The 24,193-nt window shown below is 60.2% G+C and overlaps 1 protein-coding gene across 3 annotated transcripts; it reads left to right on the forward strand.

The window, feature by feature from the left end:
* Positions 1-3,409: 3,409 nt before the first annotated feature.
* ATG2A (autophagy related 2A) lies at positions 3,410-23,263 on the forward strand. Of its 3 annotated transcripts, none has more exons than XM_060607154.3 (41): positions 3,410-3,702; positions 5,866-6,028; positions 6,123-6,275; positions 6,434-6,536; positions 6,954-7,089; positions 7,240-7,338; positions 7,628-7,724; positions 7,813-7,977; positions 8,081-8,221; positions 8,766-9,003; positions 9,087-9,231; positions 9,328-9,420; positions 9,878-10,036; positions 10,138-10,381; positions 10,710-10,806; positions 10,936-11,095; positions 11,751-11,893; positions 11,978-12,117; positions 12,223-12,383; positions 12,823-12,973; positions 13,068-13,267; positions 13,371-13,451; positions 13,686-13,792; positions 13,882-13,974; positions 15,269-15,339; positions 15,554-15,630; positions 16,148-16,318; positions 16,475-16,601; positions 16,690-16,904; positions 17,442-17,650; positions 17,927-18,062; positions 19,300-19,506; positions 19,702-19,803; positions 19,888-19,972; positions 20,062-20,194; positions 20,281-20,353; positions 20,547-20,629; positions 20,888-21,009; positions 21,157-21,311; positions 22,354-22,506; positions 22,587-23,263. In XM_060607154.3, the coding sequence occupies exons 1-41, from the start codon at positions 3,532-3,534 to the stop codon at positions 22,821-22,823; spliced, it is 5,796 nt and encodes a 1,931-aa protein (XP_060463137.2). In that variant the 5' UTR covers positions 3,410-3,531; the 3' UTR covers positions 22,824-23,263. The 3 variants fall into 3 exon arrangements, with proteins under 3 accessions (XP_060463137.2, XP_060463139.2, XP_060463138.2); XM_060607156.3 differs by having other exon boundaries at positions 19,393-19,506; XM_060607155.3 differs by having other exon boundaries at positions 16,148-16,312.
* Positions 23,264-24,193: the final 930 nt, after the last annotated feature.

Below are 24,193 nucleotides of genomic sequence, written 5' to 3' on the forward strand. Positions count from 1 at the left end.
CAAAATAGATACACTGTCACCTGGAGGTTATGGGGTAAACATTATTTTTATTTATTTATTTATTTTTAATTTTTAAAAAATGTTCATTTTTGAGAGAGAGAGAGACAGAGCGTGAGTGGGGGAGGAGCAGACACACACACACACACACACACACACACAGAATCCGAAGCAGGCTCCAGGCTCTGAGCTGTCAGCACAGAGCCCAATGTGGGGCTCAAACTCACGAACCGTGAGATCATGACCTGAGCCAAAGTCTGTTGCTTAACCAACTGAGCCACCCAGGAGCCCCAACATTATCATTTTTTAAATCATCATTATTAAGATACCACTCACATAGTGTACAATTCACCCATTTTGGTATTGTTTAATGCGTATAGAGTTTCAGTTTTGCAAGACGATAAAGTTCACAATGTGAATATCCTTAACACTACTGTATGCTCAGAAATGGTTAAGGTAGTAAAATTTGTTATGTGCATTTTACCACGGATCAGACAAAATGCCAAATCCAAGCCCTCCACCGTGGACCCAGTCAAAGGCACAGCCCCCAGGCTATCTTCCATGATCCCTTCTACACCTATGGAGACCCCATTGAGGGATTTTCCTGAGGGATTTCTTCTGGGTGGACCATCCCTGGGAAAGGGAGAGCCTCAACCCCAGGGCCCCTGAGGCCTACAGCACCCAGTTTGCCTGATGAGTTTCTACCTAATCTACTTTGGAGAAGTCCCCAAGGGGTCCCACAAACCCTGACCCTCTCCCTTTTCTCTCTGTGGAGAGGAACCGTGCCCTGGCTCTTCATCCCAGGAATACCCCTGTGAGGCCCCGTCCTGAGAGAACACCATCCTCTTTACTCTGTTCTCTCTCTCTTTACTCTGTATTATTTATTTTCTCATTCAGCTCCTACTCCAAGGCCTGGGTCAGGTTGCGGAGTGACTACATCTTTGGAGTTGGGTCTTCTGCGGATCTCATGGCACGTTGCAGGAGGCAGCATGAAAGACCTTTGTGTCCTTCTAAGTCCTAGTTATTCCTCTGCTGTGGCACAGACACTGTGCTGTGTCACAGACGTGAGTGCAGCCTCCCTGGAGGGAAGCTGGCCTAAGAAACAGCCACCCAGACTGAGGGCCTAGATGCTGGGAGTGGTTCTGTGTCCCCAACCTTTGCACGTGACGCACCCAGTTCCCACAGCAGGGGAATAGTTGCCTCTCCAAGTCTGGACTTCAGGACTTCTCCTAGACTCCAGTATACACCCTTCCGCTCCCACTGCCTTTGGGAGAAGTGATGCTTGTTCATTCACTTGCTCCACAGGCACTTACACACAAGGCCTCAGTTTTCCTCTCCTGTAAAATGGGGATATTAATAGTACCTACCACCAAGGACATAGTGAAGAACAGATGAAGTAATGCGTATAAAGTGACAAGCCCAGGGCCCAGGACATCACACAGGCTCAATTCATGGTGTCTATCATTTTAATTGTTTAATTTTTTTAAAAATCTTAATTTATTTTTGAGAGAGAGAGACAGAGTGCAAGCCAGGGAGGAACAGAGAGAGAGGGAGACACAGAATCCGAAGCAGGCTCTGGGCTCCAGGCTGTCGGCACAGAGCCCGACATGGGACTCAAACTCACAGACATCGAGATCATGCCCTGAGCCAAAGTCGGACACCCAACCGACTGAGCCACCCAGGTGCCCCTATCATTTTAATTATTAAAAAAATGTTTTTAACGTTTATTTATTACTTTGAGAGAGAGAGAGAGAGACTGCACGCTAGGGAGACTGCATGAGTGAGCGGGGGAGGGGCAGAGAGAGAGAGTAAGACACAGAATTCGAAGCAGGCTCCAAGCTCTGAGCTGTCAGCACAGAGCTTGACGTGGGGCTCCAATGCAGGGCTCAAACTCACAGACCTTGAGATCCTGACCTGGGCCGAAGTTGGTTGGACGTTTAACTGACTGAGCCACCCAGGCACCCCTCTCGTTTTAATTATTATTAATTTAATAAATGTTGGATGAACATAACACTGCCCCTGGCCTATTATGGGAGAAAGGTTAATCTCTTGATTCATTCCACATTTTCCTATTAATCTGCCTTGAATGGAACCTTCCCGGTACTTCCCAAAATTACCTAGGAGGCTGTTCCTTAGTCCCTTCCAGGTAAATGGACTGTACCACCTACCACCCCAACTCCAGGTTACCGGGGATAAAACAGGCTCTTGGAAGAACAGTGACTTGCCTGAGGCCACACAGAGCTGGGACTGGAATCCAGGCCCCTGGCTCTCAGGTCAGGGTGGTTGCCCTTGCTTCAGGCTGCCTTTATTAGATTGCAGTAGAGTCCCCCTCCCTAGTAAGGCTAAAATAGAATTATAATTACCTGTCGGTATCCTTTAAATCACCTATGATGTCAGAGGGCTTGGGTGGCCAACCCTGTAGAATAAGAGTTGGCAAACTTTCTGTACATGGCCACGAAACAATTATTTGGGGCAACAGCTCCCCACCTTCCAACAAACAGCCCCAGACAGTACTTAATCGAGTGTGGTTGTGTTCCACTAAAACTTTATGGATACTCACATGTGAATTTCATGACATTATCATGTGTCATGCAGTCTCATTCTTCTTTTGATTTTTTCCAACTATTTAAAAATGTAAAAAAAAAATCAAAATTAAAACTAAAAAATGTAAAAACCATTCTTAGCTCACTGGCTGTACAAAAACAACAGACCCCTGCTCAAGGGATTAAGTCCATCTGTTATTAATTTTAGGTTAGAGATAAGAAAAACTAATTGTTTTCCCCCAGAGAGGAGCTGGAGGCTTGACCAAATGCGGAGAGAAGGGAGGGTCGGTAAATCTCCTGCCCAGCATTCCAGGTAAGGGGGGGGGGGGGGGGAGAATTCCCCGGTGATGGACTTAAGAGTATTTTTATAAATCGGTTTTCTTATCTGTAAAATGGTTTTCTTATCTTTCAAATCTCCACCTAAGAAGGTCATGAGGGTTGAATGAGATAAAAGATGGTGAAGCGTTTTGTAAAATGCAAATGCTTACTCACTTAATTGTTTCTATGACGCGCGCTGGGGCTCTCACACAGACTTTATTCCTCTGGGAAGCTTAAGTTTGATGGGACACTGTCCCTTTAAATCCTGCCTAACTACCTCAAGTACTTGGAAGAGTCGGCACATGCGCATTCCTCTGCGGGGCTGGTACCTCCTGCAACAGCCTTCCCAGAGCCCGTAGAAGGGAGGTTAAAGGTCCTCCCACCGAGAAGTTTTACGCAAGCGTAAATCAGGATTAGGAGCACTGTGTCGTGCGGAGAGCCCAGTCCCTTTTTCGTGCTCGAAGACTCCGCCCCCCGCGGCCAATCAGCAAGCCTCGCCCTTTACAACGGCGAATGGCATTGAGCGTGGGGGGCGTGGCTGAGGGTCCGGGGGGCGCGGCCTGGCGCTGAGAGAAGCGGCGGGGAGAGCCGGGGGCTCTAGTGAACAGCGAAGCCCGACAGGCATCGCCGGCGGGTGGCGAGCGCAGGCGGCCCGGGCCCGACGGTCTCCGAGATGTCACGATGGCTGTGGCCATGGTCGAACTGTGTAAAAGAGCGGGTATGCCGCTACTTGCTGCACCACTACTTGGGTCACTTCTTCCAGGAGCACCTCAGCCTGGACCAGCTCAGCCTCGATTTGTACAAGGGCAGCGTTGCCCTGCGGGATATCCACTTGGAGATCTGGGTGAGGAACCAGGCCCGAGCTCGCGAAAGGGGGCGGGGGGCGCCGCAACGACCTAAGGATTCTGACTGAAGGGTGGGCTGGGGACCGGGCATACGGCGTGGAGAGGCCATGGGAGTCAGGCCCTTCCCAGGCGACTGATCGCTTCCAGAGCCAGAAGCTGGGTAGGACTGGGTCCCTGCCTCCACAGTAGGAGAAACTGAGGCTGGGGAGGGGGATGTCACTTGTCTGAAGAATGCCAGAATAAGCACATCGAGTTTGGGGCCTGAGTTGGGAAGCGTGGTTCTCAGGGGCTAAGGAGAAGGTGAGGAGGGAGCGGAGCAACTAGGGGGCTCTAATAGGACCGGGCCAGGGCAGTGACAGAGTTGGGGCCTTGCAGCTGGTCAGGGAAAGCTGGTAGGGGTCCGGAGTCCTGCCGAGAGCACCTGTGGGAAAGGTGCTCTGACCTCCTGACCCTAAGATCCTGGGCCAAGTGGGTGGGGTTCCCGCCTCCGGACGTGGATGTCAACAACCGCGTCAGCGCCGGTGTTGATCAACACCTCGTGTGACTGGCGACTGCCGCCCCTGCCTACTTCCTGCTTTGGGGAGAGTGGGATGGACCCAGTAGCGTTTGGGGAGGGGCTTGGGAGTTAGCATCCGTCCCCACCTGCCAGAGAGTCCCTGAGGAAAAATGGAGGGGTTGGGCTTCAAGCCGGGAGGAGGCCAAGGGAGATGCTGGGGAGGCGGGAGGAAGAAGGTCTGGGTCAGAGGCCTGAGGCTGGGGGCGGTGAGAGGCAGTGACTCACAACTCAGCTGAACTGGGAAGTTGCAAAGAAGCCACCAATTAGAGGCATCAGCCCGGGACTGGCACTGGGTCAGCCCTCCAGTCCAGAGCCGCAGGGGTGGGCTTGGGGCAGGGGCTTCTCAGTTTTCTGGCTGGGCCGACAGAGTGCCTGGTCTAAATGCAACGTGGGCCAGGAAGAGCTGAGCTTTAGGGGTAGGCAGGCCTCCCTGGGCAAATGTAAGGTAAGGGGAAACTCCTGAGCCCAGAGCTGGGGACACTTCCCGATAGCTTCTTGCCTGTGAATCCTAGTGGAGGAGGCCTTTTCTGACCTCTGACTTCAGCCTCTTAGGCTGGCCTGAAAGAAATGGCCAAGACCTCTAGGCTGCCTCTTCCTACTTCCAGTCCCAGAAAACACTCCCACCCTGCCCAGCCCTGCCCTGCCCTCTTGGTGGAGATTGAAATGGCTCCTAGCTAGGATGCTTTCTGGGCTGGCCTCAGGAGTTGTCCCTTGGAAAGCAGGTGCTTTCCCCATAGCCAGCCCCTCCTCCAAGCTGCTCTGCCTGCCGCTCCTGCCTTGAAGACCCCAGAAGAAGCTGAGTGCCTGGGGATCCTGGGATGGGGTGAGGAGAGACACTTCAGTCACAGTCCTCACCCCACACTGAGTGGTTAAACTAGGCCCTTCTCTCTAGGCTTCAGTTTCCCATCTATGGATCTCTGGGTAAGGAATTTCAGCTTGACCTCTATGAGTCTTCTAGTTCTGCCATGTGTTTGTTTACTCGCTGATCCAACAAGCGTTACTGGGATCCTCTCTGGGTGGTACCACACACTACCTGGGGTCACGTGAAGCAGGCAGGTGAGTTCCTGCCTTCAAGAAGCTCCCAGACTGGCAACGGTGCTATTTCCCCATTTGTAACCAGGGGTTCTCAGCCTCATACCTCAGAGAGGTACAGCTACACCAAATGTTTGAAGTTGGGCAGGGGTCCCCTCCGGCTCAGCTCGGCCCTCTGCCAGCCTCTCGTGTACACTCCCCTTGAACTCCACACTGATCCAGAGAGAACATGGGTGCTGCTGCACTCCGCTGTGCCTTTGCACGTGCTGTTCCCGTGCCTGGAACATACCACCTTCCATCCCCTCTGCCTGGCTTCCTCCTTCTCATCCTTCAGCTCCCCCTCCTCTGGTTTAAAGGATGGACCACGTTTGGATGGGCCAACAGTAGGGATCAGCTAGAGCGATAGCAGCAGTTTATAGGTAGCACAGGGGCAGTGGGTGGGAGGTAGGGAGGGGGCAGGGAGAGCAAGGGAGCTCTCGGAAGGTCGCGGCAGCCCACCAGGAGTGCTGCAGCCAGGGAGACAGCCACATTTGGAGGTTTCCCTGAGCCGGATCTGTCCCTTCCCTGCTCCCAGTCTGTGAACGAAGTGCTGGAGTCCATAGAATCACCCTTGGAGCTGGTGGAAGGCTTTGTGGGCTCTATCGAGGTGGCCGTGCCTTGGGCTGCGCTGCTCACCGACCACTGCACCGTGCGTGTGTCAGGCCTCCAGCTCACTCTGCAGCCCCGCCGGGGCCCAGGTGAGGGCTGGGCAAGGCTAGGGGCAGGGGGCTGGGGAACAAGTGGTAGGAGTAGGCCTGGGCACCTCTTCTGAGACCCTCTGCCTACTCACAGGGCCAGGGGCTGCCGACTCACAGAGCTGGGCCTCATGCATGACCACGAGCCTACAGCTGGCTCAGGAGTGCCTTCGGGATGGGCTGCCCGAGCCCTCTGAGCCACCACAGCCCCTGGAGGGACTGGAAATGTTTGCCCAGACCATTGAGACTGGTAAGTAGGCCTCCCATGGCCACCCTGCTCCCTGCCCCCCTGTAGCCCACAAAACAGGGGCCCTAGACAGTGGGATGGCCACTCCGCCGCCCCAGTGGGGAAACTCTGCCTGCTCCCTTGCGGCTCTACCTGGCCTGAGACCCCTTTCTGCCCCTCAGTGCTACGAAGGATCAAGGTGACCTTCCTGGACACTGTGGTGAGGGTGGAACACTCACCGGGTGACGGGGAGCATGGCGTGGCGGTGGAAGTCCACGTGCAGAGGTAGGGGCATGCCAAGCGGGGTGTTCTGGTGCGAAGAGGAGGGGGAGTGAGGGGCTGCCGCATGGCCTTGGCGGTGCCCCTGCCCCTAACCCCAGCCTGGGCTCCTGAGAGGTAGCAGGGCGAATTTTGGGTGGTCCTGGTGGTGGCTATGGTGGTGGGAGGACCATATCGTGAGCCTGGAATGGGGCCCGAGGGCCAGGGTGACACAGGCCCAGAGTGGCTGGGGCCCTAAGGAGCAGGTTACACACCAGCGTCTGAGGAAGAAGGGCCGGCCATGGAGGTCCAGGATGGCCTGGCTCTGGTGGGGAAGCTCTGCTGTCCAGACTCTGACCCCAGACCCCTAGAACAAAGTGCTGTGTTCGGAGAGGGGCGCCAGCCTGAGGTGGCTGGGGCAAGGGCTCATCCTCCACTCCCCAGACTGGAGTACTGTGACGAGGCAGTGCGGGACCCAAGCCAGGCCCCCCCAGTGGACGTGCACCAGCCCCCTGCCTTCCTGCACAAGCTGTTGCAGCTGGCGGGGGTCCGCCTACACTTCGAGGAGCTCCCCCCACAGGTGGGCTGACTCTGATCCCCACAGTTTCTTTCTCCTTCTGATCCCTGTCTTCTCTCCCATCTGCCCCCACTGACCGTTCCCCCCATTCCTTCTGACCGTCTCTGACCTCAAATGTTCAACCTGTTCCCTCCTGTACCCTCTTGCCTCCAGGAGGAACCCCCGAAACCCCCCTTGCAGATTGGCAGCTGCTCAGGGTATATGGAGTTGACAATGAAATTGAAGCAGAATGAGGCCTTCCCAGGCCCCAAGGTGGGTCCCAAGCCCCTGTGGAGGATGGAATGGGCTCCATTTCAGAATACTCCTCAGCAGTGCAAAGCAGGGTCATTGAGCGGGGGAAGTTACTGCCTTCTTAGCAATTAGAGAAACAGGCTCAGTGGTCAAGTTGTGGCCGGGGTTCCAGAACTAGCTGGTGACAGCTTAGCCTGGCAACTGGCATCCTACGTCCTCTGGGTGAGGGCAGGTGAGTGGTGGCTCTCAGAGGGCCTAGGTGGCAGATGTAGGCTCCATGGTTGTCTCCTCTGGCCCCTTCTGGCCCCAGCTGGAGGTGTCTGGACAGCTGGGCTCCCTGCACCTGCTCCTGACCCCTCAGCAACTCCAGCGGCTTCAAGAACTGTTCAGTGCCATGAGCCTTGCAGGTGAGGCCTCTGGGCGCTCCAGGGGAACGGATGCCTGGGGAGGGGCCAGCCAGGCCGGGCTGACAGAAACAACTGTCCTCCTCCTTAGACCCCGAGGGCCTGGTGGATAAGCTGAACAAGAGCCGCCCGCTAGGTGCCGAAGACCTGTGGCTGATTGAGCAGGACCTGAACGAGCAGCTTCGGGCAGGGGCTGTGGCTGAGCCCCTCAGCCCAGAACCCCTTGCCAGCCCTCTTGTCAACCTGGACAACACTGGTGGGTGTGGGGTCACACTTGGCATTTGTCTGGGCAGCGAGCATGGGTGCAGGAGTGGGGACCAAGTGTGGCTTTCCCTAACCTCCCCTGTCCTGGCCCACAGACCTCTTCTTCTCCATGGCGGGCCTCACAAGCAGTGTGGCCTCAGCCCTCTCCGAGCTCTCCCTCTCCGACGTAGACCTAGGATCTTCTGTGCACAGTGACATGGCCCCCCGCCGGCTGTCTGCTCATGCCCACCCAACTGGTGAGTGCTCCTGGGGCAAAACAGCTGGAAGAGGCCTCGGTGCCCCTGTGATGTCATGTGGGTGCAGGAGGCCTCCACTGATGCTTAGCCGTCCGCGTGGGTGACTTGGTTCCCTGGGGATGCTCGGGAGGCTGGTGACACAATAGATAGAGGGCTAGGTGTCAGAGTCAGTGATCTTGGGCAAAGCATTTACATTCTTGGAGACTCCGTTTCCCCTTCCATAGAAAGGGTGTAATAAGATCTAACCTTGCCGAGCTATACGTATTGACCGGTGTTTGTCGAGAGATCACGTGTGTCAGGCGCTGGACTGAGTGCCTTATCACCTCTAGTCCTTCCAGCTCCTTGAGAGGGTTGAATTGAGCTTGGGCTCAGTTTCTGGCATGATGAGGCTCTGTGTCGCCCCTGCCCGGCCAGGCGCCGTGCCAGAGTCATAGTCCATCTGGGCCAGGGCTTCTCCCAGCCCCTGGCCCAGCATCTGACCATCACTTTACCTGGGGTGCCCGTGAGCTCTGGGAAGTCCCTGGTAAAACCTCTCTCCTCTCAGGCAAGACGGCCCCCACACCCCTCCCGGACACCCTGCGCCCTGACTCGCTGCTAAAGATGACCCTGGGGGGCATGACCCTGACCTTGCTTCAGACATCTGCCCCATCTTCTGGACCACCTGACCTCAGCACCCACTTTTTTTCGGAGTTTGATGCCACCAAGGATGGGCCCTTCGGCTCCCGTGACTTCCACCATCTCCGACCGCGCTTCCAGAGGGCCTGTCCCTGTAGCCACGTCCGGTACAAGCCTGAGGCAGGGGCCCAAGGAGAGACTCCCCGAGCCCCCCGAGCCCAACCTCTGATGCCCAGCTTCTTCCTCGCAGGCTAACGGGTACAGCTGTGCAGCTGTCCTGGGAGCTGCGGACAGGCAGGGGCCGGCGGACTACCGGCACACAGGTGCACTTCGGGCAGCTCGAGGTGCTGGAGTGTCTGTGGCCCAGGGGCGCTTTCGAGCCTGAGTACACGGAGGTGAGGGCCGAGAGCGAGTGGGGATGTGGGAGGGCCCGCAGGTTCAGGTGGATCTGGAGGCCCCGCCTGACTCTTGCCTCCTGTGTCCCATCCCAGATCCTGAGCTTCCCCGGCAGCCTGGGTTCCCAGGCCTCAGCTCGGCCCTGTGCCCACCTGCGTCACACGCAGACTCTACGCCGTGTGTCCAAGGTAACCCCCCCCAACCCGTGCCTAAGGGCCCTTGGCTGTTTCCGTGGTACCTTGACCCCACCCCATCCCCCAGCCTCCCCTGGTGGCTGCCTGCTCCCACCCTCCAGCCCCCTTGCCTGTGCTCCAGCTAGAGCACACCTCCCCATCTGGGAGCCCTTGAAGACGACGTCTGGGCCCTACACATGTATCCTTTGGCCTGGTTGCCCCTTCCCTGGCTCATCTTGGCAACCCCTGCCCGTTTTGAATATTGGATGGCTTATATTAAACAAACATGGTCCTCTTTGTCAGGCAATGTGGTGAGGGTCTCCCTCTCCCTTCCTAGCTTTGTCCCCTGTGCAAGCTTTTCTCCACACCAGCCAGGCGGCCTCTGCGTTTTGCTTTTGCTCAAGGGGGTCCCTTCCCATCCTGCCCTTACCTACCCCACAGCCCTCGCTGACCTGAACACCTTCACCCTCAGAGCCGACCCCGGCGCCCAGCCGCCTGCCATTGCCACTCAGAGCTGGCCCTGGACCTAGCTGACTTCCAGGCAGATGTGGAGCTGGGGGCCCTGGACCGGCTTGCTGCCCTGCTGCGCCTGGCCACCATACCCCCTCCCGAACCACCTGCTGGCCTCCTGGTAAGATACCCAGCTGGGGCAGGGGGCCGGCACGGACCCTCTAGCTCACAGCCATAGTGCTGGGGCCTCTGGCATCTCTGATCACCCCCCTCGTCCCGCAGACGGAACCCCCACCGGCTGCCGAGCAGCAGACAGTGGTGCGGTTGTCAGCACCCCAGGCCACGCTGCGGCTGCGCTTCCCCATTGCTGACCTGCGGCCCGAGCGGGACCCCTGGGCAGGCCGAGCTGTGCGGGCTGAGCAGCTGCGGCTGGAGCTGAGTGAGCCCCAGTTCCGGTCAGAGTTGAGCAGTGGTCCTGGTCCGCCCATCCCCACCCGCCTGGAACTTACCTGCTCCGACCTTCACGGTGAGAGCCCCCAGAGGACAATACCCATGGCAGGGCCTCAGGCCTCTGGGAGAGGGGGGCCCGGGGCTACGGAAGGGACTGAGACACAGTTGGGATGGACTGGGGCCCAAGGTCTCACCAGCTCTGTGAGATGCCAGCATTACCTGTCTTCAGGCTCCTCTGAGAGTGTGCAGAGTGGACCCTTCATCACTGGACTGCTGCCGGCCATGGGTGTGAGGGAGGGCATAGGCACCACGATGGAGGCTCCGGGCCCCTGCTAACCCCACCTGACACTGGGGAAGAAATGGGGAAAGGCAGCAATGACCACCCCTCCTCTTCATCCTCGCAGGCACCTACGAAGACGGAGAGAAGCCACCCATCCCCTGCCTGCGGGTCTCCAAAGCCCTGGATCCCAAGAGCCCTGGGCACAAATACTTCCTGCCCCAGTAAGTGGGGGCTCAAAGGGCAGACAGGAGAGGAGTGCTTTGCTCCTGAGGGCAGCAGGAAGCTGGAGGGGGCGGGGACCAGGGGCTAAGGGAGACTTGCAGCCTGGTGACAGGCCTGTGCCCTGGCAGGGTGGTGGTGACCCTGAACCCCCAGCTCAGCAGTGCACAGTGGGAGGTGACCCCCGAGAAGGGAGAGGAGCTGGAGCTGTCGGCTGAGAGTCCATGTGAGCTGCGGGAACCTGAGCCCTCGCCGTTTTCCTCCAAGAGGACCATGTACGAGACAGAGGAGGTGAGGCCCCAAACCCAAGGGAGCCACTTGGTGGCTGTGGGCCGGGAGGACAGGATCACTTAGGGCACCAGGTGACGTGACCCAGCAGCAGCAAGAGTGGCATCGCTTCCATCGTCTTTGATCAGTGGGGAGTCCGAAGCACCCCAGCTCATGGGGCCTAAGGGTGAGGACGCTGGTGGGGGCAGGTCCTTCGCTGGGAAGATCAGGACCTTGTCTCTCGGCAGGGACCTTGGGATCCTTTTCTCTGAAGGTGATGAGATTTGAGTGAGAGACAGTTAAGGGCCTGGTCTCTGGGCTAAAGTGGGTTTGAATCCAGGCTCTGCCACTCTAGCTTTGTCATCTTAGAACTGGTCTAATCTCTTAGAGACTTATACTCAGATGAGTTTCCTTATCTTGAAAGTGGGTGCCATGACCTGTGTGGTAGGCCTATCATGAGGATAAAGGAGTTAACATATATGAGGCCCTCCAAGCAGATTTGGCATGCTGCCAGCGCTTCTCCCGAGATGGCTGTCCTACCTCCCAGCAGAGAAGGGCTCCCATCAGTGCATGAGAATGAACGAATGATAGGAAGTCAGCGTGCAGACCAGAGTCTGATTCCCGAGCCAGCGGCAGACCCTGACATCTCTCAGATGCCTTTCCCCACTCCCCTGACTAGATGGTGATTCCCGGAGACCCCGAGGAGATGAAAACCTTCCAGAGCCGGGCCCTGGCACTATCGCGCTGCAGCCTTGAAGTGGTCCTGCCCAGTGCCCATATCTTCCTGCCCAGCAAGGAGGCCTATGAGAGCCTCTATAACAGGTGGTGACTCAGGCGAGTAGGGGGAGTATGGGGAGGGGCCGGGCTGGGCCACCCTCACTGCTGCTGTCCGTCCACTTGTCTCAGGATCAACAACGACCTACTCATGTGGGAGCCTGCGGACCTGCTTCCCACCCCTGACCCCACTGCTCATCCCCCTGGCTTCCCCGGCCCCTCAGGCTGCTGGCATGCCAACTTCAAGATGTGCAAATCGGCCTTCAAGCTGGGTAGGAGGGATGCCCTGGCACGGGTCCCAAGGTCCCCAGAGCTGGGTAGGGCTGGGGCAGCCCTCCCAGGTCTCCTTCCCACTTGGCTCTTTGATCTCACCCCAGACTCTGACTCGGATGAGGAGGATGCCCACTTCTTCTCAGTAGGGGCGTCAGGCGCCCCCCAGCCCCCTGCCCCTGAGTCCCCAGGTCCTCGCTCCCAGAGTACCTTCTCTACACTGGTGACGGTGCTGAAAGGTCGGATCACAGCCCTTTGTGAGACCAAGGTGAGGGCAGCCCTGGGGAGGTGAGCCCCCCCCCCCCCCGACTCCAGAGCTCCCCACCCACCACTGGCAGGAGAGCAAGACCTGTCTGAGCAGTTGGGGAATCTGGGGGAAAAAGCCCCAGTGGGGCCGAGAGTGGCCCATCCAGCTAGCAGCACCCATCCGCGACCCACCTATCCCATCACACCCCATTAGCGCCCGTTGTATGCAAGGTGCCACACTAGGGCTCCAGATGGGTGCTGTCTCGCGCTGGATGGCGGGGAGGGCGGGGATGACTCCCCTTCTGGCAAAACAGGCAAGTGTTGCTCCAGACCTTTAGCAGAATCTGGGTAGAGCTGGGGCTGGTCCTCGGCGGGCTGGGGCTCCAGGGCCCCCTCCCCTGCCAGGGGCCTAGGGGCTACTGAGTGCCCTGGTGGGGCCAAGCCACGTGCTTTGCCTGCAGGATGAGGTTGGGAGGAGGCTGGAGACCTCACACGGGGAACTGGTGTTGGACGTGGAGCAAGGCACCATCTTCAGTGTCTCCCAGTACCGGGGCCAGCCAGGCCTCGGCTACTTCTGCCTGGAAGCCGAGAAGGCGAAGCTCTATCACCGAGGTATGAGGGGAGGGGGGCTTTCAGGAGGGACCGGGCCCCGGGTGGAGGGGACGGCCAGCCAGCTTGGCAGGGGGCTCACCGGCTGCCTCCCCAGCGGCTGTGGCTGACCGCCTGCTGCCCAGTCGCCTGGAGCCGCCCAGCTTTGCTCCTCCGGCCCAGCTGGCCCCAGCCATCTACCCGTCAGAGGAAGGCGTGACCGAGCGGGGAGCCTCGGGCCACACGGGCCAGGGCCGGGGCCCCCACATGCTGTCCACTGCTGTGCGCATCCACCTGGACCCCCACAAGAACGTCAAGGTACGACGGTGCCCGCTCCCGGTCCACCCGCTTGGCTGGGACGACTGCCTCTCTGGTGCCTGGCGGGCTGGGCCCCACCATGCTGACTGTGCCCCACCTCCAGGAGTTCCTGGTAACACTGAGGCTCCACAGAGCCACCCTGCGCCACTTCGTGGCCTTACCGGAGCAGAGTTGGCACGCCCAGGTGAGTGAGAGTGGTACAGGCGGGCAGGTCTCTGGACCAGCGGGGAGGCCAGTATGAGGGGTCTGGGCTGGGCCAGAGCTGACTTCCAGGCGAAGCCCCTGGGCAAGGGGTATGGTGGCAGCTGACAGGTGACGGGCAGCAGGTGGGGAGCCGTGCTGGGGTGGTGGGGGTGGGGGTTGCTTAGGGGAAGGAAGAGGCCCCTTGTCCTCACAACTCCTGTCCTGGTCCCCAAAGCTGTTGGAGTTCTTAGATGTGCTTGATGACCCAGTGCTGGGTTACCTGCCCCCAACGGTCATTACTGTCCTACACACTCACCTGTTCTCCTGCGCCGTGGACTACAGGTACCCAGGCTGGGTGGGCCAAGAGCCAGGGGCGGGGGCGCAGGCTCTCATGTGTCAGGAGCCTACTCTAGCCCGCGTGTGACCCCCAGGCCCCTCTACCTCCCTGTGCGCGTCCTTGTCACCGCTGAGACCTTCACGCTCTCCAGCAACATCATCATGGACACCTCCACCTTCCTACTCAGGTATGCGCCACCCCCACCCAGCTCACTTTCCATCCCACTCCAAACTGGGCTGCAGCTGCTACTCCCCTGGGTCCTGCCTTTCTGCTGTGCGTCCTCGGGCCGGTCTTTGAGCCTCTCTGTACATTAGGGTGATGATCCCTCCCTCGGGAATGAGAATTGGTTCCGCCTTCCCGGAGGACAATTGAACCTCTGAATCAGAGCCTTAAAAGCATTTGTGCTCTCTAACGTGACAGTCTCACTTAGGTGGTTGTCCTAAGGATCTATAAGAAAAACAGGTGGAATGCGATGTCTCTGGAGTATAGTTCAAAACAGTTCAGGGGCACCTGGGTGGCTTAGTCGGTGAAGCATCCTACTCTTGATATCAGCTCAGGTATCGATCTCAGGGTTGTGAGTTCAAGCCTTGCATTAGGCTCCATGCTGGGTGCGAAGCCTACTTCACAATAAAGAAATAAAACAGTTGAGACCTAGAAATAATCTAAATGCCCCCAGATTGTAACCTGAGTCAGTAAACATGGGTTACCCAGCTATTGAAGTCAAGTCAAAGAATGACCTTGAAAAATATGGAAAATCCCTTAATGCAGCATGGACTGAAAAAACCTACGTCAAGGCTTATGAGGGGTTATGTGTATCCGTGTCTGTGGCTTCACAGAAAGGATGAAAGAAATGTATAGGCGCTTTTCTCAGAATTTGGGATCAGGGAATGTGAATAGAGATCATTTCTTTTTTCTTTCCACGTTTTGAGAGGTCTCAAAAGGAGGTTGTGCTACGTTGCCATTAAAATAACTTATTTTGGGGCACCTGGGTGGCTCAGTTGGTTAAGCATCTGACTCTTGATCTCAGCTCAGGTCTTCATCTCAGGGTCAGGAATTCAAGTCCTGCATCGGGCTCCACACTGGGTATGGAGCCTACGCAAATAAGAATAAAATAAGAACATATTTTGAAAGAACAATGAATGCCGGGGGCGGGGGGGAGGGGGGGGGGACGCAGGACACGTCCCTCCCGGGGCCACTGTGAGGTGAGGGGGAGGAGCAGGAAGTACTTGGAGAGCCCTAAGTGCCATGTGACCTGAGCAAGCTTGTGCTATTTCGGGCCTTCGGCTCAGGAGACAGGCCCAGTCTCCCCACGGTACAGACAAGAACACTGAGGCCGAAGAGGACCCAGCGCTGGCTTCTTGTGGGCTTGGGACCCCCTGTGGGTGCCCCTTGCCCGTCTCTAGGAGCCCCAGCCCTGTGGCTCCCATGGAGCTGCAGTCTGCAGCGGCTCCTGGGCCCTTCTCAGCCCTGATCCCCACCAGGTTCATCCTCGACGACTCGGCCCTGTACCTGTCCGACAAGTGTGAGGTGGAGACCCCGGATCTGCAGCGAGGTGGGCAGGGCCCGGACGGGGCTCCCTCCCCTCCGAGGGACCCCAGCCCCCGGCCACACCCAGAGCAGCCAGATGTCCTCGCCTAGCTGCTAGCTGGGCCCTTAGCACGCCCGCCAGGGCCGCACTCGGATGAGCCCCACGTTCTCCCCTGTGGGGGTGGGCCAGGCGCTGGGTGGGAAGAAGCCACTGGAACTTCTCTTACTTTCTGCTTCAGATTACGTCTGTGTGTTGGATGTCGACCTCTTGGAGCTTGTGATTAAAACCTGGAAGGGGAGCACCGAGGGCAAACTGGTGAGTGTTGCCCGGGGTGGCCCGGAGCCAGAGCAGTCGCAAAGGCCGATCACCGTTTCCCTCGCGGCCGTCTCTTCCCTTCTGCTACCTGGGCCTGGGCTGGGGTTATGGTCACTGCCTGCCCTTCAGTGCCGGGCTCTGTTTATCGGCCCTCCCGGAAAGGGCCAGGCCCACCGTGCGTGTCTCAAACTGGGAACCCCGCCACCAGAAGGCAGCTGTAGCCAGAGCAGAAAAGGGGCCTTGAGAGTCAGACAGCGTTTGGGGGGCCCCGTGTCCTCATCTGTAAAATGGAGATAATCGGCCCCACCTCCCCAGCTTGAGGCGAGGGATTGAGGACGGACACGGGAACATCGGCAAGCCGGGAGCACCCCTGCTGCCTTGGGTGGCCCCGAGCGAAGCCCCTTTTAGTCTCGGGCTCAGTTTGCTCAGCGGGGTTGCCGGGCAGCGGGCCGTGTGGAGGGATGGACCCTGGGCAGGTGGGGTGTGGAGCCTGGGCTGACGGCGCCCCGCCCCCCAGAGCCAGCCGCTGTTCGAACTGCGCTGCTCCAACAACGTGGTGCACGTGCACAGCTGCGCGGACTCCTGCGCCCTGCTGGTGAACCTGCTCCAGTACGTAATGAATGAGGGCGACCTACACCCCCCTCCCCGGCCCCCCAGCCCCACGGAGATCGCCGGCCAGAAGGTACAGGTGAGGCCTGGCCCTGCAGGCCACTAGAACTCCGCCAGGCCCCTGCCCCTGCCGTGGCCCCCTCGGGGTGGGGGTGGGGGTGGGGTGCTGGCTTCGGAGGAGCAGGCGTGCCTCCTTCCGGTCATTCGTTCATCCCTCCTCCCCTGCCTGGCCCAGCTCTCCGAGAGCCCTGCCTCCCTGCCCTCCTGCCCCCCAGTGGAGACAGCCCTGATCAACCAGCGGGACCTGGCCGACGCCCTCTTGGACACCGAGCGCAGCCTGCGGGAGCTGACCCAGCCTTCAGGTGGGATGGGAGCGCTTTGGGGCCGGGGGACGCAATCAGGCGCCCAAATCAGGCATCGCACCCCCCAAACTGGACTCTCTCTCCACAGGTGGCCCCCTCCCTCAGGCCTCGCCCGTGTCAGTCTACCTGTTCCCCGGTGAGCGGAGTGGGGCCCAGCCCCACTCGCCCCCTGTTGTGACCCCTACTGGCAGCTTGGGGTCCTGCTCAGAGGCCAAAGAAGATGCAAAGGAAGAGGAGGGAGATGGAGACACTCTGGACAGTGACGAGTTCTGCATCCTTGACGCTCCTGGTCTGGGCATCCCGGTGTGTTGGTGGGGAAGGCTGGGCGGGGCCAGGAACTGGTGGGAGAGAGTGGCTCCCTTCAGCGTGCTTCTAGAGCTCCCGGGGAGGCTGGGTCTGTGGCAGGGCTGGGGGCGGTGGGGTGGTGGTGGGCTCTGGCTCTGGGCTCTGAAGGATTTTTCCAGAGGAAGAAAGGATGGCATCCAGGACAGAGGGATGGGACATAGGACATCGAGAAGAGGGAGGGCGATTAGCAAGAAGGGGGTGGAAAACCATTTGGCTGCAAAGGTACGGATCTGCTGGCCCCCGGGAGCCAATGTGAATGTCATGTGTAAGCAAGACCCAGGGCCCAGAGAGACAGGCCTGGCAAGAACAAGGGGCACTTAGCCCCCACCCGGGAAAGAGCACTCTGACACAGCTTCTGGGGATGGTGGCCCAGGGGAGTCATCTTTTGTCCAAAACAGGGAGGGAAATGTGAGGATGGGGACGAAATCGCGAGAGGGTGGTCTGGACTGAGGAAAGTGTCTGTGCACACGTGTTCACTTGGCCTTCTCCCTGTAGCCCCGAGATGGGGAGCCCGTGGTGACACAGCTGCATCCGGGCCCCATCACCGTGCAGGACGGGTACTTCTCACGGCCGCTGGGCAGCACAGACCTGCTCCGGGCCCCTGCCCACTTCCCTGTGCCCAGCAGCCGTGTGGTGCTACGTGAGGTCTCCCTCGTCTGGCACCTCTATGGAGGCCGAGACTTTGGCCCCCACCCTGGCCACAGGTGAGAAGGATGGGTGGTAGGTGGCAGCTATGGCCATGGGGCCCACCCACTTAGGAGATGGGGCCCGGGCTGGGGTTCAGCTCTGACCTTCAGCCACTGATAACCTCGAGCAGGATCCTTGCCTCGGTGGCCTCCGTTCTTCCTTCCTTGCCCTGCACCCACCTCCCAGGGCCGAGCTGGAGAGTGTCTCCCGTCCCTGGCTGAAGGGCCCACTCAGGGGAAGGGGCAAGGGAAGGGGTTCCCCTGAGTGCGTTTGTCCCCTCTCCGTCTTTCCAGGGCAAGAGGCGGCTTCGTGAGCTCCAGGGGCTCCCCTTCTCGCTGCTCTGGCCCCAACCGGCCCCAGAACTCTTGGCGGACGCAGGGGGGCAGTGGGAGGCAGCACCACGTCCTCATGGAGATCCAGCTCAGCAAGGTGAGCTGGGGGCAGAGTGCAGAAAGCCGCCGGGGTGGGGGACAGGGCAGGCTATCCCGTCCCTGCCCCTCAGCCAGCCCTTCGTGGCAACTTATCTCAGGGTCCCCCGTCACGCACCGAGTCACCGAGCGGCTGCCGTGCTGCACGCTACGTGCTGTTCTAGATGTTGGGTGTCGCGACAGGCAGAGCAGACAGCACCCCTCCCTTCCTGTCACTTGTGTGGTAGTGAAAGGAGCCACGGATCTGTATGGTGTGGAACGTGGTGAACGTTTGGGGAAGGTGAACCAGGGAGGGGCACGGGGAGCGCTGGGGAGGGGGGCCAGCCGTGTTCTCGAGAAGGTGCCGTTTGCACGAAGCCCTGAGGAAGGGAGCAGGAAGAGGTTTTCGGGCAGAGAGCACGGCACGAAGGCTGACAGCCAGGAGCCTCCCTGGTGTGTCCAGAGCGGCAAGGAGGCCAGCAGGCTGCGGCCGGGCCGGGAGGAGGGTGGTGGAGGCCGTGCGTCCAGCTGGTAACCAGGCTCGCAGGCCCCGCAGACCACGGGACGGCTTGGGTGTTTACTGGAGTAAGGCGCCCTCAGCAGGAGACAGTGGCTGCACGGGGTGGCCGCTGTAGAGCCCATGATGATGGTCGGATTCTGGAGAAATTTTGCTGGGGAAGAACAAGTTGGGTGGGTGGCCAGGCTAACCTGAGAGACTGTGCAGGTAGAGGTGCCGCCCATTGAGTGAGCACACGGGGCTGTCGTGGGGCTGGCACATCGGGAGCAAGGGTGGAGGGCAGGCTTTGGAGGGCGAGGCCAGGGCGCAAGGTGAGCAGGCGTGTGCTTTGTGAAGAGCCCTGTCGTGTGGAGAAGGGGCTGGGGGCACCACCAGGAGGGGCTGTCCAGGGGAGAGGGGACAGCAGTTCCAAGATGAGCCGGAGGCGGTGGACAGGACACAGGTGCGGAGGGACTAGAGAGACGTTCTAAGGAAGCAAGCCTGATGGCCTCGGTGACGGAGAGGTGGGGGCGCAGTGTGGGCACTTGGTGACAGACAGGTGACACTTAGGCGACAGGAAGGGAACGGGAGCAGGTAGATTCAGGGGAGGAGTTCAGTGTGTTAAGAGGAGTTTGAAATGCCTGTGGGACAGCGACAGGGAGGCAGCCGGGTGGGGGGCGGAGGGGGGTGCTGGGGGCAAGAAGGGTGGCCGAGAGAGACAGGGGCCCTGCCTGCGTGGCTCAGGCCTCCACCCACCCCTCAGGTAAGCTTCCAGCACGAGGTGTACCCAGCGGAGCCGGCCCCCGGCCCCGCGGCCCCCGGCCAGGAGCTAGAGGAGCGGCCACTGTCCCGCCAGGTGTTCATTGTTCAGGAGCTTGAGGTCCGAGACCGGCTCGCCTCCTCCCAGATCAACAAGTTCCTGTACCTGCACACGAGTGAGCGGATGCCACGTCGCGCCCACTCCAACATGGTACAGGCCCCCCCCGCCGTCCACGCTGGGCAGAGCCGTGTGCGCACGCACGCACCGGCCTGTTTGGGAGAACGCTGGGGCTCGGGCGGGCTCAGCTGCGGCGACAGCATGCGCCGATGCCGGGCCGGCTGGGCACAGGGTGGGGGCAGGGACCCGAGGCCCCGCGGGCACCCAGAGCTTGCCCTCTGCCCCCAGCTCACCATCAAAGCGCTGCACGTGGCCCCCACGACCAACCTGGGTGGGCCCGAGTGCTGTCTCCGTGTCTCGCTGATGCCCCTGCGGCTCAACGTGGACCAGGTGAGGAGGTCAGATGGGGGTAGAGCTGGAGGTGAGCCCCGCTGCCTCCGGGCCTGGGCGCCTGACCTGCACCTTACCCTGCAGGACGCCCTGCTCTTCCTCAAGGACTTCTTCACCAGCCTGGCGGCTGGCATCAATCCTATGGTTTCGGTGGAGACGTCCACTGAGGGTGAGAGGCTAAGCTGGGAGGGGAGGGTCCGGGCCTCCCACCTCCCGGCCATCCCCAGGCCCATCCCCAATCTGTGCCCCCCACCCTAGCTCGCCCTGAGACCCGAGTCCAGCCCAGCAGCCTCCAGGAAGGCCAGGCTGAGGACACAGAGACGCCTGGCTCCCGGGAGACCACAGGCAGCGGACACCGCTCCTCTGCTGAGCAGCAGCCTATCTACTTCAGGTGGGGCTGCAGGCTGGGGGGTCCCAGCCCAGGCCGCAGAGGGCCGGGTCAGTGACCAAAGGCCCCTCTCCCCGTTCCCCACCCAGGGAGTTCCGCTTCACGTCTGAGGTGCCTATCTGGTTAGATTACCATGGCAAGCACGTCACCATGGACCAGGTGGTAAGTAGGGCTGTCAGGCAGGCTGGTTGTGTGGGCCCATCCCGCTCGTCCCCATCCTGCCCAGGTGTGGCCTAGGGGGCCGGGGCTTGCATCCAGGCGACATCAGCTGCTGAGTCGGCCTTCAGTGGCTGCCGTGGGCTGGGCAGGCCCCTGTGCCCAATCGCATAAACCCCAATCCCTTCTCCGTCCCCAGGGCACTTTCGCTGGCCTCCTCATTGGCCTGGCCCAGCTCAACTGCTCTGAGCTGAAGCTGAAGCGGCTTTGTTGCCGACACGGGTGAGCCCTCCTTGCCCTGCAGCACCACTGGCCTCTCTCCAAGGTCCTCTAGCTTCCCTCTGCTCTGTTTCTGACTGGTTGTGTGGCCTTGGCCAACTCATCACCCCTCTGGGCCTTCAGTTTCACTCTGTATAATGGGGACCATCATCCTCCACAATCCTCCGGGGGGTGCTATAGAGAGCATTGGGGTACCTCAGTTCCTGGTCCCATGACCCCTCAATGTGTGGCTCTACCTCTCCTCTCCCCTCCCCTTCCCAGGCTCCTGGGTGTGGACAAGGTGCTAGGCTATGCTCTCAACGAGTGGCTGCAGGACATCCGCAAGAACCAGCTTCCTGGCCTGCTGGGGGGCGTAGGCCCCATGCACTCGGTTGTCCAGCTCTGTGAGTGGCTGACTATGGGGGCTCTGGAAACTGCTCTTACTCTTGGGCAGCCTGGAAGCTGCCTCAGGGATAGGTAGAGGAGGTCTGAAGTCAGGGCTTGTGTGGGCAGCGCAGCCCTGAGCTTCTCTGACAACCCTGTCCCTGCAGTCCAAGGGTTCCGGGACCTGCTCTGGCTGCCCATCGAGCAGTACAGAAAGGATGGGCGCCTCATGCGGGGGCTGCAGCGGGGGGCTGCCTCCTTTGGCTCCTCCACGGCTTCTGCCGCCCTGGAACTCAGCAACCGGCTGGTGCAGGCTATCCAGGTGAGTGGGCACATGGTTCCAGGCCAAGTAGGGCAGGGAGGGTGCTCCACAGCACCTGACCCATCCCCAGATTTCTACTGAGGATAGTCTTGGGTGTGTGGTCTCATGAGACACAGTCATGGATGAGAGAGGCCCATTGACCAACTTGGGGCCCACACAGCTCCCACGCTGGAGGGTGAGTGCCCTCCAGGCTCTACAGCCCACTGGTGTCTGTTCGTGGCCACCTCTTCAACAGGAGGGCAGGGGGTGTGACTCTGTTTACAGACGGAAAATCTGAGGCACAGACCGGCCCTCACTCATTCAGGCCCTGCATTTTGCTAGGCCCAGACAGATCCCAGGGACACCAGGGCATTGTCCTGTGAGCAGCTGTAGGTCAGTGCCGTGAACTCTGGTAGAGGGACTAGGACGGACACGCCCTTGTCGGGGAGCTCAGTGCTTTCTGGGATCTGCAAGCCCAGCCCCCTGCGGGCAGGGGGCAAGATCTCTAGAGAGGAGGCTGGAAGGATTAGCAGGTCCCAGAGAGGCCCCAGAGGCACAGGTGAAGAGACTGGGTGAGAAGTGAGGGGGCAAAAGGAACAGAGGAACCAGCTTCGGAAGGTAGAGGGGACTCGGTGGGGGTGAGCAGGGGGGAAGCGAGTGCTCTGCCAGAGCTGCCTCTGCAGCGGACAGGGCAGGGCAAGGTGCAGGGTAGGAGAGACGGTGCACTCAGTCTCAAGAAAGCTGCCTGTGTGGCACCTCACAAATGGGGCAAGGGCACACAGATGGTCCACACGAGGAGGGTTTGGGGTCCAGAGGACGTTGGGCGAATCCCCTCAGGAGGCATGTGCCCACCTGAAGCCCCTTGACCTGAGTCGTGGAAGCATCAGCAGGGCCCCAGGAGCGGCACCATAAAGCACAGCTATGGAGGGAGACAAGAGTGCGGCGGCTCCCTGGGCTGGCCAAGGGTCCGGCACGGTCCTCTGGGGCTGGCTCGGGGGCCTCGGGGCCGGACGTGTGTGCCCCGGCCAGGTGTCCTCATCCGGTGCCCTCCGTGTTCCTCTAGGCCACAGCTGAGACGGTGTATGACATCCTGTCCCCTGCGGCACCCATCCCCCGCTCCCTGCAGGACAAGCGCTCCGTCAGGAGGCTACGAAAGGGCCACCAGCCCGCCGACCTCCGGGAGGGTGTGGCCAAGGCCTATGACACAGTTCGAGAGGTGATGAGGCCCCGTCCCCCCTCCCAGCCCCACAGCCACCTCCCCACCCAAACCCCCGCGCTGACCTCCAACTTCCACAGGGCATCCTGGACACGGCTCAGACCATCTGTGATGTGGCATCCCGGGGCCACGAGCAGAAGGGGCTGACCGGCGCCGTGGGGGGCGTGATCCGCCAGCTGCCCCCAACTGTGGTGAAGCCCCTCATTCTAGCCACGGAAGCCACGTCCAGCCTGCTCGGGGGGATGCGAAACCAGATCCTTCCCGACGCACATAAGGACCACGCTCTCAAGTGGCGTTCGGATGAAGGCCAGGACTGAGCGCCAGGCGCCCAGGACCCAGGGGCACTGCTGCCCACCTCGCGCAGCCAGCCCCAGTGGCATCTTGGTCCCTGCGCCTCCCCAGATCTTCGGCCCACAGCTGGGCGGGCCCTCGGGGGAAGGGCCTGGAAGGACCCTGCCTGGCCCACCCTGCCAATCGCTGTGAGAATGAGGCCTCCCTGCCTGGGGCCTCGGCCCTGTCTCTGCACTTTTCCTCTGGGGAGAAAGGACGCTGCCTCCACTACTACCTGGGCCCACACTGCCGCCTTGTCCCAGAACAGGAGGCATTTGGACCCTCAGACCCCAGCCCCACTCAGCCAAGTATCTTTCTACGTCTGGGGGGAGGTGGGGAACAGACCCTGTGTGGTTCAATGTATTTTTAAGCTCCTTGAGTGCGTGGGTCAGTGTCTGCATGAAGTGGAATAAACTGCCCACCGCCAGCCCCCTTGTCCCGTGTACCTGCGCTGCCCCAGCCTCAGCCTTGACCTTGGCTCTCACTCAAGATCCCCACCTCTGTACCCAGCACCTCCCATGTCACCACCAGGGGTCACCACACCTGCCCAGCAGGTTCAAACTGGCCCCCAGCTACCTGCCCACCCCTGCACCCCTTCCCCTGCCTGCCCTGCCTCCGCCCTGGGCTCCTTGCCACTCGGCCCCACTTCTGCTGTGGCAGGAGCGGAGGGGGCAGGAGGAAGGCTTGGAGCCCGCCTCACCCGACCATGTTTCTTGGCTCTATCCCTGCAAGAGCCCAGGATCCAGCCTTACCTGGGGCCAGGTATTAGGGGACAGCTGAGAGGACACTGGCCTGCAAAGGGTAGGGCTGTGGGGTGCCCCCGGGAGATGCAGACCCTGAGCATGTGGCCTGAGGCTAGGCCCTTGGTCTCTGAGCCTCAGGTGCCTCCCGGTAATCCCTGCCCGGGGACCAGGAGGGTCAGTCAAGGCCATACCTGGAAGGCTGGGCCCTCTGGAGGCCACTCCCGCGTCCCTAGCAAAAGGCTGTTCGGGTGACTGGAGCCTCTGCCCTGGGGTCCCAGCTCCAGGGCACCAGACAGGGAAGGACACTGGGGGGTAGCACTGGCCAGCAGGGGTCCTGACAGGCTTTTCCCTACATGGGGAAGGGAAAATGCCCACTGTCCCCACCACCACACATGCATGCGCGCATACACACGCCTTGTTTCAGAACAAGAAGGGGCTAATCTTATGCCCCACCCCACCTTGCTCCCCCAGGCAGGTGGGTCTGTGGGGAAACTGAGGCTCAGACTAAGAGGCACAGACTTAGAGAACCCTCACCTTGCTAGGGTCATCTGCAGACTTCTCTTTGGTGAGCAAAGGTTCTCCCCCCAACCCCAGTCCCCTCTGTGCCCTTGCTG

Source organism: Panthera onca, chromosome D1 (assembly GCF_046562875.1).
Source record: "Panthera onca isolate mPanOnc1 chromosome D1, mPanOnc1 haplotype 2, whole genome shotgun sequence".
Lineage (NCBI taxonomy): Eukaryota > Metazoa > Chordata > Mammalia > Carnivora > Felidae > Panthera > Panthera onca.